The sequence below is a fragment of the Epinephelus fuscoguttatus genome, linkage group LG21 (genome assembly GCF_011397635.1).
Source record: "Epinephelus fuscoguttatus linkage group LG21, E.fuscoguttatus.final_Chr_v1".
NCBI lineage: Eukaryota > Metazoa > Chordata > Actinopteri > Perciformes > Serranidae > Epinephelus > Epinephelus fuscoguttatus.
Genome location: NC_064772.1, coordinates 2,011,740 through 2,027,059, shown reverse-complemented (window position 1 = coordinate 2,027,059; position 15,320 = coordinate 2,011,740). Strand labels below are relative to the sequence as shown.

The following is a 15,320-nucleotide window of genomic DNA, read 5'->3' as shown; positions in this document are numbered from 1 at the left end:
CAGCTGTAGTAGTAGCAGTAACTGAATCAGTTGGGTAGTTGCAGGCCTCAGGGTTTGAATCGTCAACCTCCTGCTCACACATCTTCCTCACGTAGTTGAGAGAACAGTTTGGGTTCATGTGAGGACAGATTTAGCCCCGATTTCCCAGAAGGCTTTGCTTTGTAGTCACCAGGATAAGTGTGCACTCCCTTTGTTCTGTTCCTGGAAGACTTGATAGGAAAAGACGATGATAGGGAGGAGGAGAGGAGCGGGATGGAGAACAGATGAGCAATGACAGAAACAATGGACACAACTACAACAAAATAAAACACGTAAAAAGACAGAATGCCTCTTTGATCTTGCTGCTGTTTGTAGTGGTCAGTGGACAGTGCAGGTTCACTCTGGACAGAAAGCTAAAAGAGATAAGAGTCGTTTGGACTTTGGTGTAACAGAGGAGGTCAGACGGTTTGGACTGAAAGCAGCCTGAAGGTCCAGAGAGTGGAGTTTTAGTTTGAACTGTGTTCCACATGCTGGCTTGATAAATGAGTTTCTGTGCCGATGTGAAGCCTCTGGTCTCTTATGATGAAGTGGCTGACAAAATCCAATTAGAAAGCGCTCTCTCTCTCTCTCTCTCTCTCTCTGTGTCCCTGTAACTCTCTCCTCTCTATCTATGTGGTACTTTCACTCCCTCACACAAACACCATGTTAAGTATGCAGTCCCCAAAGTCCCAAAAGATTATATAATTTTTGTTCGTTCAAATGGTCATCTTGTTTGCAATTGCTATTCCCTTGTTCAAACACACCTAAACTAGACTATAATCCATTTAAAAGTCTTGTTCTTAGTCTTTTACATCCGACCTGGAAAACCTCGCAGCCACTTTTATTTGTTATAGTGTACCGTGCTCCTGGCCTGTATTCTGAATTTGTATCTGAATTCTCAGAGTTTTTATCCAGTTTAGTTCTTAAATCAGATAAAGTTATTATTGTAGGCAATTTTAACATTCATGTCGACATTGATAATGACTCCCTGGCTACCGCGTTTATCTCATTATTAGACTCAATTGGCTTCAGTCAGGGTGTACATGAACCCACTCACTGTTTTAACCATACCCTCGATCTAGTTCTGACGTATGGAATTGAAATTGATAACCTAACTGTCCTTCCACAGAATCCCTCGCTATCGGATCATTATTTGATTACTTTTGATTTCTTTTTACTCGATTACACGCCACTCAGCAACAGTTACTATACTAGATGTTTATCAGATAGTGCTGTCGCAAAATTTAAGGAAATGATTACTCCGTCGTTAAATTCAATACGATGTCCTTCAGTAACAGAGGTTTCCCGTACCGACTTAAACCTCTCCCGAATTCATCATCTTGTCAATAGCGCCGTAGGCTCGCTGCAAACAACACTCGACTCTGTAGCTCCTCTTAAAAAGAAGTTAAAAAAGCAAAGAAAGTTCGCTCCTTGATATAATTCTCAAACCCGTAAGTTAAAACAAATATCGTGAAAATTTGAAAGGAATTGGCGATTAACCAAACTGGAAGAATCTCGTTTAATCTGGACAGACAGTCTCAAAACTTATAAGAGGGGCCTCCGCAATGCCAGAGCAAACTATTACTCAGCATTAATAGAAGAAAACAAGAACAACCCCAGGTTTCTTTTCAGCACTGTAGCCAGGCTGACTGAGAGTCAGAGCTCTATTAAGCCTTGTATTCCTTTACTTAGCAGTAATGATGTTATGAGCTTTTTTAATGACAAAATTCTAACTATTAGAGGCAAAATTCATGACCCCCTGTCCTCAGATAGTACCTATCTAACCTCAAACACAGCTGTAAAACGTAATATATATTTGGATTGCTTCTCCCCAATTTCTCTTCAAGAATTGACAGCAGTGATTTCTTCATCTAAATCATCAACATGTCTCTTAGACCCCATCCCAACTAGGCTACTTAAGGAGGTCTTTCCTTTAGTTAACACTCATATATTAGATATGATCAATATATCCTTATTAACAGGCTATGTACCACAGTCTTTTAAGGTAGCTGTAATTAAATCTCTACTAAAAAAGCCCACCCTGGATCCAGAGGTGTTAGCCAACTATAGACCAATATCTAATCTTCCCTTTATGTCAAATTTCCTTGAGAAAGTAGTCGCAGACCAGCTGTGTGATTTTCCCCATGATAATAATTTATTTGAGGAACTTCAGTCAGGATTGAGAGTGCATCATAGCACTGAGACAGCACTAGTTAAAATTACAAATGACCTTCTGATTGCTTCAGACAAAGGACTCGTCTCTGTACTTGTTTTATTAGATCGGTGTTTGACACTATTGACCATCAAATTCTGCTACAGAGACTGGAACACTTAATTGGCCTAAATGGTTCTGCACTAAGCTGGTTTAAATCTTATTTATCTGATCGTTTTCAGTTTGTTCACGTTCATAATGAATCATCCTTACGTACTAAAGTTTGTTTTGGAGTTCCGCAAGGTTCTGTGCTCGGACCAATCCTATTTACTCTATATATGCTTCCTTTAGGTAACATCATTAGAAATCACTCTGTAAATTTCCATTGTTATACAGATGATACTCAGTTGTATTTATCAATGAAGCCAGAAGAAAGTAATCAATTAACTAAACTCCATAACTGCCTTAAAGACATAAAAACTTGGATGAGCACCAATTTCCTGATGTTAAATTCAGACAAAACTGAAGTTATTGTTCTTGGCCCCAAACAACTCAGAGACTCTTTATCTATTCAATTCAATTCAATTCAATTTTATTTATAAAGCCCAATATCACAAATCACAATTTGCCTCACAGGGCTTTACAGCATACGACATCCCTCTGTCCTTATGACCCTCGCAGCGGATAAGGAAAAACTCCCCAAAAAAACCCTTTAACGGGGAAAAAAAACGGTAGAAACCTCAGGAAGAGCAACTGAGGAGGGATCCCTCTTCCAGGACGGACAGACGTGCAATAGATGTCGTACAGAACAGATCAGCATAACAAATTAACAGTAATCCACATGACACAATGACACAGAGAGAGAGAGAGAGAGAGAGAGAGAGAGAGAGAGAGAGAGAGAGATGCAGGTAATGACAGTAGCTTACAACAACATTATTGAAAGTAATAATATTATAGTTATAGTTCTGGCTACTGCGGTACAATATGTTGAAAGTATGTATTAATATCTGGCAGTATACAAGTGTGACAATAGTCATATGTGTATAATAACAGTAGAAGTATGACTAATGACTAATGATGGCAGCAGCAGCAGGAGGCATCTGGCAGGACCACGGCAGCAGCACAACCACACACGTCACGCTGTCCAGGCACCGCTGCGATATGAATTAATTGACATAGTTTCTCTAGATGGCATTGCTCTGGCCTCTAGCACTACCGTAAGAAACATCGGAGTAATGGTGCGTTCCAGGCAGGCTTTTGAACTCGTAAGTCATGACTTTAAGTCTTGAGTTACGACTTTGTAGCATTCCAGGAAAGTTACAGCAAACTGCCAGTTACTTCCTGTTTAACACTGAACATGGCGAACCGTATGTTTGTGCTTCCCCAATATTTCTATCGCCAAAGGTGCCTGCGAAACGGAGGACAAAAACAGCGCACAAGGTCACAGATGCTATTATACTTTTTATTTTACGTTATCTGTGTGTTTGGAAACGTATTTTGTATTGATTATTCTTGCACTGGAAACCAGCTGTTAGAACGGCTGCCAATAATGCGTTAACATTTGGGTTATTTTATGTCTATTTCTCACCCCTATCACCTGCATCAACACCGCATCCATAGGGCTGCCATTGTTATTTAGAGGAGTAAGGTAATTGGTTTAGAGGGCTGTGTGACGTCAGAAAGCGTAACTGGGAGTACATCGATCTGGTACGAGTTCACGGGTGGGAAGTTACGGGTTTGACTGCCGTTCCAGTGCACTTTCACGGGTTACAGGTTGTGAAAACACGAGTTACGAGTTGCCTGGAACGCACCATAACATTTGATCAAGATTTGTCTTTTAATTCTCATTTAAAACACACCTCACGGACTGCATTTTTTCATCTGCATAATATTGCGAAATTTAGGCCTATCCTGACCCGAAAAGATGCAGAAAAATTGGTCCACGCTTTTGTTACCTCAAGGCTGGATTATTGTAACTCTCTATTATCAGGTAGCTCTAGTAAGTCCTTAAAAACTCTCCAGCTAATTCAGAATGCAGCAGCACGTGTACTAACAGGAACTAAGAAACGAGATCATATTTCTCCTGTTTTAGCTTCTCTGCACTGGCTCCCTGTAAAATCCAGAACTGAATTTAAAATCCTACTGTTAACTTATAAAGCTCTAAATGGTCAAGCTCCGTCATATCTTAGAGAGCTCATAGTGCCATATTATCCCACCAGAACAATGTGCTCTGAGAACGCAGGGTTACTCGTGGCTCGGGGTTACTCGTAGATCAGGAGCCAGAGCCTTCAGCTATCAGGCTCCTCTCCTGTGGAATCATCTTCCTGTTACGGTCCGGGAGGCAGACACTGTCTCCACATTTAAGACTAGACTTAAGACTTTCCTCTTTGATAAAGCTTATAGTTAGGGCTGGCTCAGGCAAGCCCTGTACCAGCCCCTAGTTAGGCTGACTTAGGCCTAGTCTGCCGGAGGACCCCCCTATAATACACCGGGCACCTTCTGTCCTTGTCTCTCTCTCTCTCTCTCTCTCTTGCTCTCTCTCTCCCTCTCTCTCGTATCATATTACTGCATCTTGCTAACTCAGCCATTCTGGATGTCACTAACTCGGCTTCTTTTCCGTAGCCTTTGTGCTCCACTGTCTCTCATGTTAACTCATATTGCAGCGGTGCCTGGATAGTGTGACGTGTGTGGTTGTGCTGCTGCCGTGGTCCTGCCAGATGCCTCCTGCCGCTGCTGTCATCATTAGTCATACTTCTACTGTTATTATACACATATGATTATTGTCACTTATGTATACTGCCAGATATTAATATATACTTTAAACATATTGTATCACAGTAGCCAGAACTATATTAATACTTTCATTAATGTTGTTGTAACCTACTGTCATTACCGTCTGTCCTGCATCTGTCTCCCTCTCTCTCTCTCTCTCTCTCTCTCTCTCTCTCTCTCTCTCTCTCTCTTTTTCTCTTCTCTTTCTCTTTCTTTTTCTGTCTCATTGTGTCATACAGATTAATGTTAATTTATTATGCTGATCTGTTCTGTACGACATCTATTGCACGTCTGTCTGTCCTGCAAGAGGGATCCCTCCTCAGTTGCTCTTCCTGAGGTTTCTACCGTTATTTTTCCGCGTTAAAGGGTTTTCTGGGGAGTTTTTCCTTATCTGCTGTGAGGGTCATAAGGACAGAGGGATGTCGTATGCTGTAAAGCCCTGTGAGGCAAATTGTGATTTGTGATATTGGGCTTTATAAATAAAATTGATGGATTGATTGATTGATTTGCACAAATGATTAAATTACTATCTTGTGTCCATGTTTTTTCCCACATCATTGTGTTTCCACAAGACATTTTTCATACCTCATCTTGTTTCCACAACTTATCTTGTTTACACGTTTTTATCTTGTTTCCACAACTTATCTTGTTTACACGTTTTTATCTTGTTTCCACAATATCATTCTTTCCATGTCATTTTGTTTCAACAAGTCATTCCCTCATTTTCATATATTATGTTGCTTCCACAAATTATCTTGTTTGCAAAAGTCATTCTGTTTCACAAGATTTTTTTCTACATGATCACATTTACACAAGCTATGATCCTATTTTCACAAGTTATTTACTTTTAGTTTCATGTCTCATATTGTTTCTACAAATTTTATCTTGTTTCCATAACTTATTTTTCCCCCCATGTTATCGTCTCTGTGCAAATGTTATTCCCTTCTTCAAATTCAGTATCTCATTGGCACAAAAAAATCCACTATTTTTTCAAGTTACTTTGTTTCCACAAATTATTTTCCTGTTTCTACAATTTTCTAAATAGTTTCCACATTATCTCTTCTTTCTCCACGTAATTTTGTTTTCACAATATAATTTCTTGCTTCAACAAGTTAACTCACTATTATACATGAACTTACAAATTACTATCTTGTTTCCACAAGTTTTTATCTTGTTACCACACATTTTTGTCTAGTTTCTACAAGTTATTTTGTTATCATCGTTTTTCCACATTAACATCTTTTTGATTGCATTATTTTGTTTCTGCAAGTTTTTTTTTTGTTTCCACAAATAATTTTTACTCAAGATATTTTCTTCATTCCCAAAAGTTAATAAAAAGTAATTTTCATACACTATGTTGTTTCCAAAAAGTATTTTGTTTTCACAAGTCTTTATCTTGTTGACACTTGTCTTGTTTTCACTAGTTCTGATTGTATTTACTGAAATTATCTTGTTTTTTCAAGTTACTATCTAGATAGATTATTATCTCGTTTGCAGAAATATTGTCTTGTTCTCATAAGTTGTAATCTTACTTCCAAGTAAATACGTTGTTCGTACAAATCATTTTAATCCTGTAAGTATTATCATATTCACACTAACTAATATCTTGTTTGCACAAATGATTATCTTCTTCACTCAAGCTAATATCTTTAATTAACTTTTGTGCACAATGTAAAAGAAATACAATATTGCAGATCTTTGAGGGCTTCATAGATGTACAGGTGCTGGTCATATAATTAGAATATCATAAAAAAGTTGATTTATTTCAGTAATTCCATTCAAAAAGTGAAACTTGTATAATGTATACATTCATTCCACACAGACTGATATATTTCAAGTGTTTATTTCTTTTAATTTTGATGATTATAACTGACAACTAATGAAAACCCCAAATTCAGTATCTCAGAAAATTAGAATATTGTGAAAAGGTGCAATATTGAAGACACCTGGTGCCACACTCTAATCAGCTAATTAACTCAAAACACCTGCAAAGGCCTTTAAATGGTCTCTCAGTCTAGTTCTGTAGGCTACACAATCATGGGGAAGACTGCTGACTTGACAGTTGTCCAAAAGACGACCATTGACACCTTGCACAAGGAGGGCAAGACACAAAAGGTCATTGCTAAAGAGGCTGGCTGTTCACAGAGCTCTGTGTCCAAGCACATTAATAGAGAGGCGAAGGGAAGGAAAAGATGTGGTAAAAAAGTGTACAAGCAGTAGGGATAACCGCACCCTGGAGAGGATTGTGAAACAAAACCCATTCAAAAATGTGGGGGACATTCAAAAAGAATGGACTGCAGCTGGAGTCAGTGCTTCAAGAACCACCACGCACCGACGTATGCAAGACATGGGTTTCAGCTGTCACATTCCTTGTGTCAAGCCACTCTTGAACAAGAGACAGCGTCAGAAGCGTCTTGCCTGGGCTAAAGACAAAAAGGACTGGACTGCTGCTGAGTGGTCCAAAGTTATGTTCTCTGATGAAAGTAAATTTTGCATTTCCTTTGGAAATCAAGGTCCCAGAGTCTGGAGGAAGAGAGGAGAGGCACAGAATCCACATTGCTTGAGGTCCAGTGTAAAATTTCCACAGTCAGTGATGGTTTGGGGTGCCATGTCATCTGCTGGTGTTGGTCCACTGTGTTTTCTGAGGTCCAAGGTCAATGCAGCCGTCTACCAGGAAGTTTTAGAGCACTTCATGCTTCCTGCTGCTGACCAACTTTATGGAGATGCAGATTTCATTTTCCAACAGGACTTGGCACCTGCACACAGTGCCAAAGCTAACAACTTTTCAGTTGGCCAACATTTCTAAAAATCCTTTTTTGTATTGGTCTTCAGTAATATTCTAATTTTCTGAGATACTGAATTTGGGATTTTCATTAGTTGTCAGTTATAATCATCAAAATTAAAAGAAAAAAACAATTGAAATATATCAGTCTGTGTGTAATGAATGAATATAATATACAAGTTTCATTTTTTGAATGGAATTACTGAAATAAATCAACTTTTTCATGATATTCTAATTATATGACCAGCACCTGTACAAGGCTTCTATCACAGGTTCAGTGTTTCCAGTTGTACAATAATTACTTATTTTTTATTGAATTATATTAGACCTTTGTTTGTTTGCATTCAATAATTCTAAAAAACAAACAAACAAAAACGAACAATAATATCCATATTTTTTAGTTAACAGCTTTTTAGCCATGATATCAGTGTGGCTCTAGGGATGGATGTGTTGGTTGAAAGGTCAGTTGGTGCAACATATTCCTGCACTGTGAAACAATTGTTAAATTTATTGTCAGGACATTTTGTTCAGACATTCATAGTCTCCAGTTGATGAAACATGTCCAGCACTTGAGTTGGTGATGGGATCCCAGTGTCAGAGGTTTGATTGGATTATTCCTGATAGATTTGCAGAGACCAATGGACTTGTTTCTGTCTTCGTCTCAGGCAGGAGTGTGTGGCCACAGAAGAGAGTCCGCAAGTGTTCTTCTGCTGCTGTGAAGGAAACTTTTGCAATGAAAGGTTCACACACCTGCCTGACATCACCGGACCATGTGAGTTTTAACTCATTTTAACACATATTCATATATTTTCTAATATTTCATGAGTTCTGTGTGTTTAATTATGCATGTGTGCATTTTAACCGATGACCATGTTTGTTTATGTGATATTTTCCTGGTATGTCAGTGATCAAAGCCCCACCCCCCAGCGCTGGCATGTTAAACCTGATGGTTTACTGCCTGCTGCCTGTCACCATGCTGTCCGTCGCTCTGCTCACCGCCATGTGGATGTACAGACACAGGAAACCTCCGTATGGACATGTGGACATCGCTGAGGTACACATACACAGATGTAGTACTTGTGAGGACTTCCACACACCTTAAATCTTGCCACCCTCACAGAGCTCCTTAAAGAACTGACAAGCAGCCAAAATGTCCCCACTTTGCAGATATGTAAACTGACAGTGATGGAGGAAGTATTAATACCACAGTGTTATAGTAAAAGTCCTGCACAAAATGTCCCTTATGTAAAAGTATGTGAGAATAATCAGTAAAATTTAATGTAAGTATAAAAAGCATTAAAGTGTCCCCTGCAACTGTTATACCATTTTATACAACAGTTAGCTGCGATCAAGCATTTTGATTGGACAGGAGGCATTCCACGAGTGCTGATATACAGTATAATAGCATTGGGACTTTAAACTCTCTGCATGTATCACTACATGTTACAGGTGTTCTGAGCCATTCATTGCATTAACTGTTAATTAGCCTATATTAAGGCTTGTCATAACAAACATTGCACCACAGAGAGGAACATGTTTTAACAAATAACATTTGCAGTAAGTAATGAATGGTTATCAGAAAGGGACAAAGGGGCCGAAAGAACCCTGGATACTTCACTGTTGATCTCCATATGCTCATATGACATCAGAAGATGACACACCATTATTCTTATTCATTCATTTATTTCCTTTTGACCCCTCCCCGGGATATAAGGGACAAACAAAAATAGCAATAACAAATCAGAGCAGGCAGCAACCAATGTACAACAAAATAAATAAAACAGAATTAGTGTACATACGTACAAGTCAAAGCAAATCAAGAGAAACTATTCAGGATTTTCTTTAAAAGTTTCAACAAATTTGACAAAACCTTTACTTTTCGAGATGGCATTAACTTTTGAAACTTGTAGATATCTGGATTTACTCTATAGAACTGTCCGACCAATTCTCTTCTCTCTTTGTTAAAAAAGGAACACACAAGTACATAATGATATTCGTCTCCTCGATTGCCATTCAAACAAAGAGTACATTGCGGAGGGACATTTTCACGGTCATACCTGCGCTCAGAGATAGGTAACTTATGATTTCCACACTGAAACTTAGACAAGCAAATCCTTTCGGCAGGTCTTAACATAATCAAATAAGGTTCAAAAGTGAAATCAGTTTTAAACAATTTATAACTATCACATAAAGGGTTGCTTTGTAATTTCTCATGCCATCTCTGTAGTTCCATGTCAGATAATCTACGTTCAATCATTAATTTTAAATAGTCATCAAGAATATTTTTAACTTTGGAAATCCATTTAAACTGAAAAATATTGTCATCACACAAAATCTTGAAAACAATAAACACAATCAAAGAGATTTTTGTTGTATTATGACTAATTAAATGTACCCAAAAGTTAATCATTCTCGTGTTTACCTTTAAATCTAGACTATTTCGACCAAACTCTCCATAAATAATTCAATTTGCTGTGCGTTTATTAAGTAAGGGTTAATGCCCGACGAGGTGTCCATTATCATTATCGTTAATGGACGATGCGGAGGTGTGAACCGTCTGACGCGAAGCGGTTGCAGAAGCAACCGTCCTCACGTCTGACGGTTCACGCTTCCGCATCGTCCATTAATGCCTGATAATGGACGCCTCGTCGGGCATTAACCCTTACTTAATAAACGCACAGCAAATGAATATTAAATCAATTATTTATGCTTTAATGTGTTTTACACTTAAAATCATGACTTTTTCACAAGCCACAACTGAGCGGACTATTTAATCTCTGTAGTTCTGTGGCCGCAGCGTAGAAAGCATAGCGACTCTGATCAGTGAAGGGAAGTGAGATGATGGCTAAATGTTACGTGATATTATTCAGAAGATGATTATTTCAGAAAGCCAGTGCACTTCCTACCGCTTGTGTGTTACAGACTCTGGTGGTCAGAGGATGATGTGCAAAAAAAACTTGAGATAGGCCTAGGCCTATTACTTTCATGATTCATTGGCATTCATTTATAGGCCCAAGAAAATTTGTTTCAAATAAGCAACATCCAAATAGGTTAGTAGGCTTATCAAAATCGTTTTTAATTGCAACAAATAATGCATAAGCATATAGTAGTCGAGATGAAATCATATAAACACATTAACAAAGTAACGATTGTTTCCTATTTAAAATGAAATGCCTCATTACCATTAATAGTGAAATTTAAAAGTGATATGGGGTATGTCCATTATAGTGGCATTTGAAGGACGGAGATTGACAGATTGAGCACTGTTTATTGGGACATTTGGAGACGACAAGATGTTGCTCCAGTCTCGTCTCTCCTGCGCTGACGGAGCCCAATAAGCCTGCCGGCTGCTCTCACACCGATGTCCCGTGACGGTCAGGATCTGACAAGTTTCCAGGCCAGCGTCAGAGAGCCGACCTACAGCTGTGCTCCGGAGGCTGTGATTGTCTTTTCATTCTCTATCCTCTCTTCTTCTGCATCCCAGTCATCAAAATGATCAAATTCACCAAATTAAATGAAACGATAAAATCATTCATGATGCCCGTTGTAATCCGTTGCCTCTGCTCTGAGTCTCCGTTGCTATGGTTACAAAGTAGTAGTTGAGCCAGCGCAATATTTTAGAACCTGTCATCACGCAATTTGACCGGAACTTCTTTTTAGCTGTCCTGTAACACCTTTTAACGGACACCCTGCAGCCAATCAGAATTGAGTATTCACCCAGACCATGGTATAACATTAAGTAAACGTTTCAAAAAAGATCTGTGAAGCATTTCAATTTGGTCAAGTTTATGAAATCCCCAGACTTCGCTTCTGCTGATTAAGTTGTTAACTCATGGGCATCACACATATGCCACTAAAGCAACTGTCAGCAGACTCTTTCACTAGTCACAAAATAAAAGAAAACACAGATGTAGCCCACATGATGCTGAGTAGCTGGCCTGCAGTAACATATAGACCTACAGTAAACAGAAGTTAATGAAGGCTAGCGTGCAGGAATGATTTTGTGTTAGCTGGCCAGTCAAGTTGTGGAACTATTTGTGTTGGCGGAAACAAATAAATCAGTAAATACACATACAAATCATAAATTGTTGCTGCTTTTTACTGTTAAGTAATAAATTACACTTGTAGAACTGTTGTATAAAAGCAATAGGTTATCACTCAAGAGGGAGTTCTGTTCTACTGAATATCACCTTTGACTGAATCACAGCTGTGCTAATATTCAGTACATAAGGACTCCCTCTTGTGTGATATTGCTGAAATATATAAATTCATTAAATGATTCTGACTCATGCATTAATGTAAAAGGAGGATTTTACTGTGGGAGATGGTTGAGTTGGAGCTCATTTTTAACTCTTAACTAATGATGATTTGTATTATCGCTTATTTTCTCCATTAATTGATTGATTGAAAAATAGTGAAAAAAGTTTGTCACAATAAACCAGTGCCCAAAGCGACACCTTCGTAATGTTTGTTTGTTTAACCTCAACATTATTACTAATACATTACAATTATTAATATTATTAGCCTACCCATACATTATAATTATTAACATTATTACTTATACATTACAATTATTAACATTATTACTAATACATTATAATTATTAACATTATCACAAATACATTACAGTAATTAACATTATTACGCATACATTAGAATTAATAACATTATTACTCGCACATGGGGTGACCTGGAAGAGCATGCACCCCATGTACAATGGCTGTGTCCTTGCTGCAGATTCCAACCCATGGCCCTTTGCTGGATGTCATCCCCCGCCCCTCCCTCCTCCCCTTTCATGCTATAGCTATTAACATTATTATGCATACATTTAATATATTACATTCTTTAACATTATTCAAGGGAAACATTTTGGGGCTGGAACCATGAATGTTTTTACAGGAAAAATTACTTCAATCATCAAAATGTATTTTCCGTCACTCTACTGATTGATTAATGGACTACTGATTGATTACTGTTTATAACTTAATATCAGATTTAATGAATTCTTATTGGCCTATGCCTTAATCTGTAAAGTGACTAAAGCTGACAGATACACATAAAGAAGTTGAAGCAGAAAGACTCAAGTAAAGTGCGAGTACCTCAAAGTTGTAATTGAGTATAGTCGTAGTTTAGTTTAGTCAGGGGTGGAAGTAACAAATTACAAATACTCACGTTACTGTAATGAAGTAGATTTTTTGAGTACTTGCACTTTTATGAGTATTTTTTATAAGTGTGTAATTTTACTCATACTTAAGTACAATTTACACCATGTAATCTACTTCGCTACTTTTAAAATCATAAGTCGCTACTGAGTACGCCCACAATTTGAATTAATATTCAAACCTTTCATCTGCATCTTTGTAGCCAATAAGGCTGTCCGATCACGACCACACCAATTCATCTATGACGTAAGGAAAGGACAACTCCGCTGCAGCAGGCACAGGTGTCTGGCGGTAACATACCTACACAGCGGAGTAGAAACTAATTTATGGACTGAAGATTTGAAGACAAAGAAGTCAAGGGTGAGTGTCCATGCGCCATAGTGCTCTGCGCCGCAACATAACGGCTTACCGGCGACAGAGAAGTCTGACTCCAGTTCCAGTAATTTCCTCTTTCGTTGGTGTCATGACTGCCCAGTAGTACCTGGACAGCCGAGCCGTGGCAGCACACTATATGTGGCGTGTCAGAGGAGAAGCGAGCCGTTCACATTTCTCTCTTTGTGTCAGGTAACGGTCCACAAACCTCACCGCACTTTAGGGACTGTTCTTTACTTATGAAGGGACTGTTCTTTACTTGTCAGGGGAGGAGGGTGGCTAGTTGATTTTTATTTTATCTATTTATTTTATTTCAATCCCCCTTATGTTAATCACTTATTGATGCTGTTTTTGAAGTATGAATAAGTCAATAAGTAATTTATTCCATTGAAATATCATTGATGTATTATAGAAAAGTGATTTATCTTTTTATAAATGACCACGGCTGCTACAGCGAGGCGATGCCTCTGTACATGGGGCGCCGGCACTATCCACTACGCTACCAATGCCCCTGAAATCTGTAGTCATTTAATACTCACAGGCCTACATTCAGCAGGCTTATATTTTGTGCTAGAGCAGGGGTAGGCAACCTGTGGCTCCGGAGCTACATGTGACTCTTTAGTCCCTGTCCAGTGGCTCCTTGAGCCTTTGAGACAGGAAGTCTATGGAAATTCATTCTATGAATCCAAATGTTGCTGAACCTCGATAGCAGTGGCTGGTTAGCTATGGATGCCAAATCCAAAAAAAAAAGTAAATTGAATAAAATAGAGAATGTAGTAGTGCATGGACAGATTTGTTTGCTGTCACTGCCAGCTCTACTCTGTTTTTGATATTTTATACAGGTGAATTGAATCGAATGCCTGCTATTGACGACGCAATAAAACATCCATCGGTTAAAAGTAATTAATACTCTGAGTAGTCTTTGAGAAGTGTACTTTGTACTTTTACTTAAGTATTTTTTAAACACCAGTACTTTTACTTGTAGTTGAGTACAATTTAAGCAATGTAACCGAACTTGTACTTGAGTACAAATTTTCAGTACTCTTTCCACCTCTGAGTTTAGTTTAGTTTAGTTTAGTTTAGTTTATTAAATTTATTTGTAACAGGGACAGTGCACAAAATGCATTAATCTCACAGAGAAAAAAGATGTTTCGTACCAGATTTAGCTTCTAGCTACTTTCCATCTGTAGTCCCTGGGCAGGTGAACAAAGACAATAAAACACAGGACAAAATCCATCATCATCTCCACAAACAACCAATAGAATACCCACACTGGAAGGTCCCTCACACACACATGCACACACACTCACTCAGTCACAATAGTACGCTGAGTAAAGACAAGACAGTATACAAATATCAAAACATGGAGCACATGTGTCCAAAGTCACAAAAACAGTCAAAAATGTAAAATAAATGCTGACAAGACTGATCACTTAAAATCCATTTTTTAGCTTCACGAGAGAAAACACGGATGTCCATGCAGGTTTTAAGATTGACAGGGAGCTTATTCCATTCTTTAATGGCTTTAGAAGAAAAAGCAGATTGTTCAAAGGCGGAGCCTCATTTAGGAACGCTACAATCTCCCCCTGAAGCAGACCTGGAGGTTCTGCTAGTTTGCTCAGAGCGGAACAAAGCTCTTCAGTGGTGGAGGAGCAGCATTATAGATTATTTTATGCACTGAACGAATATCTGAGTACCGAATTAAATTATCAAAACTTAACATTTTATATTTAACAAGAATTTCACAATGGTAATACTGTCTTGATTTGAATCCAATTCAGTACGTTGACAGAGTTTGAATTTAGACAATTTGGAGAGTAGTACTGAGTGATTAACTGTATCAAAAGCCTTACGCAGGTCAAGAAATACAGCACCCACCACCCCTCCTTTTTTGAGGTTAGCCATAATGACTTCAAAGAAGTAGCAACACGCCATGTCGGTAGAATGGTTAGATCTAAACCCAAATTGCATGGGATGGAGTAGATTTTCTTTATTTAGGTGAGCTACTAGTTGTTCAACAACGACCTTTTCAACAACTTTCGAAATGGCAGGAAGTATACTG

General features: G+C 38.4%; 1 protein-coding gene across 1 annotated transcript in view; it reads left to right on the top strand.

The window, feature by feature from the left end:
- LOC125882113 (activin receptor type-2B-like) overlaps window positions 1–15,320 on the top strand; it is a 123,070-nt gene that overhangs the window by 84,330 nt on the left and 23,420 nt on the right. The window contains exons 3-4 of the mRNA XM_049565803.1: window positions 8,390–8,496; window positions 8,630–8,778. Coding sequence (XP_049421760.1) covers window positions 8,390–8,496; window positions 8,630–8,778 — 256 coding nt within the window. The remainder of the gene's footprint in view (window positions 1–8,389; window positions 8,497–8,629; window positions 8,779–15,320) is intronic.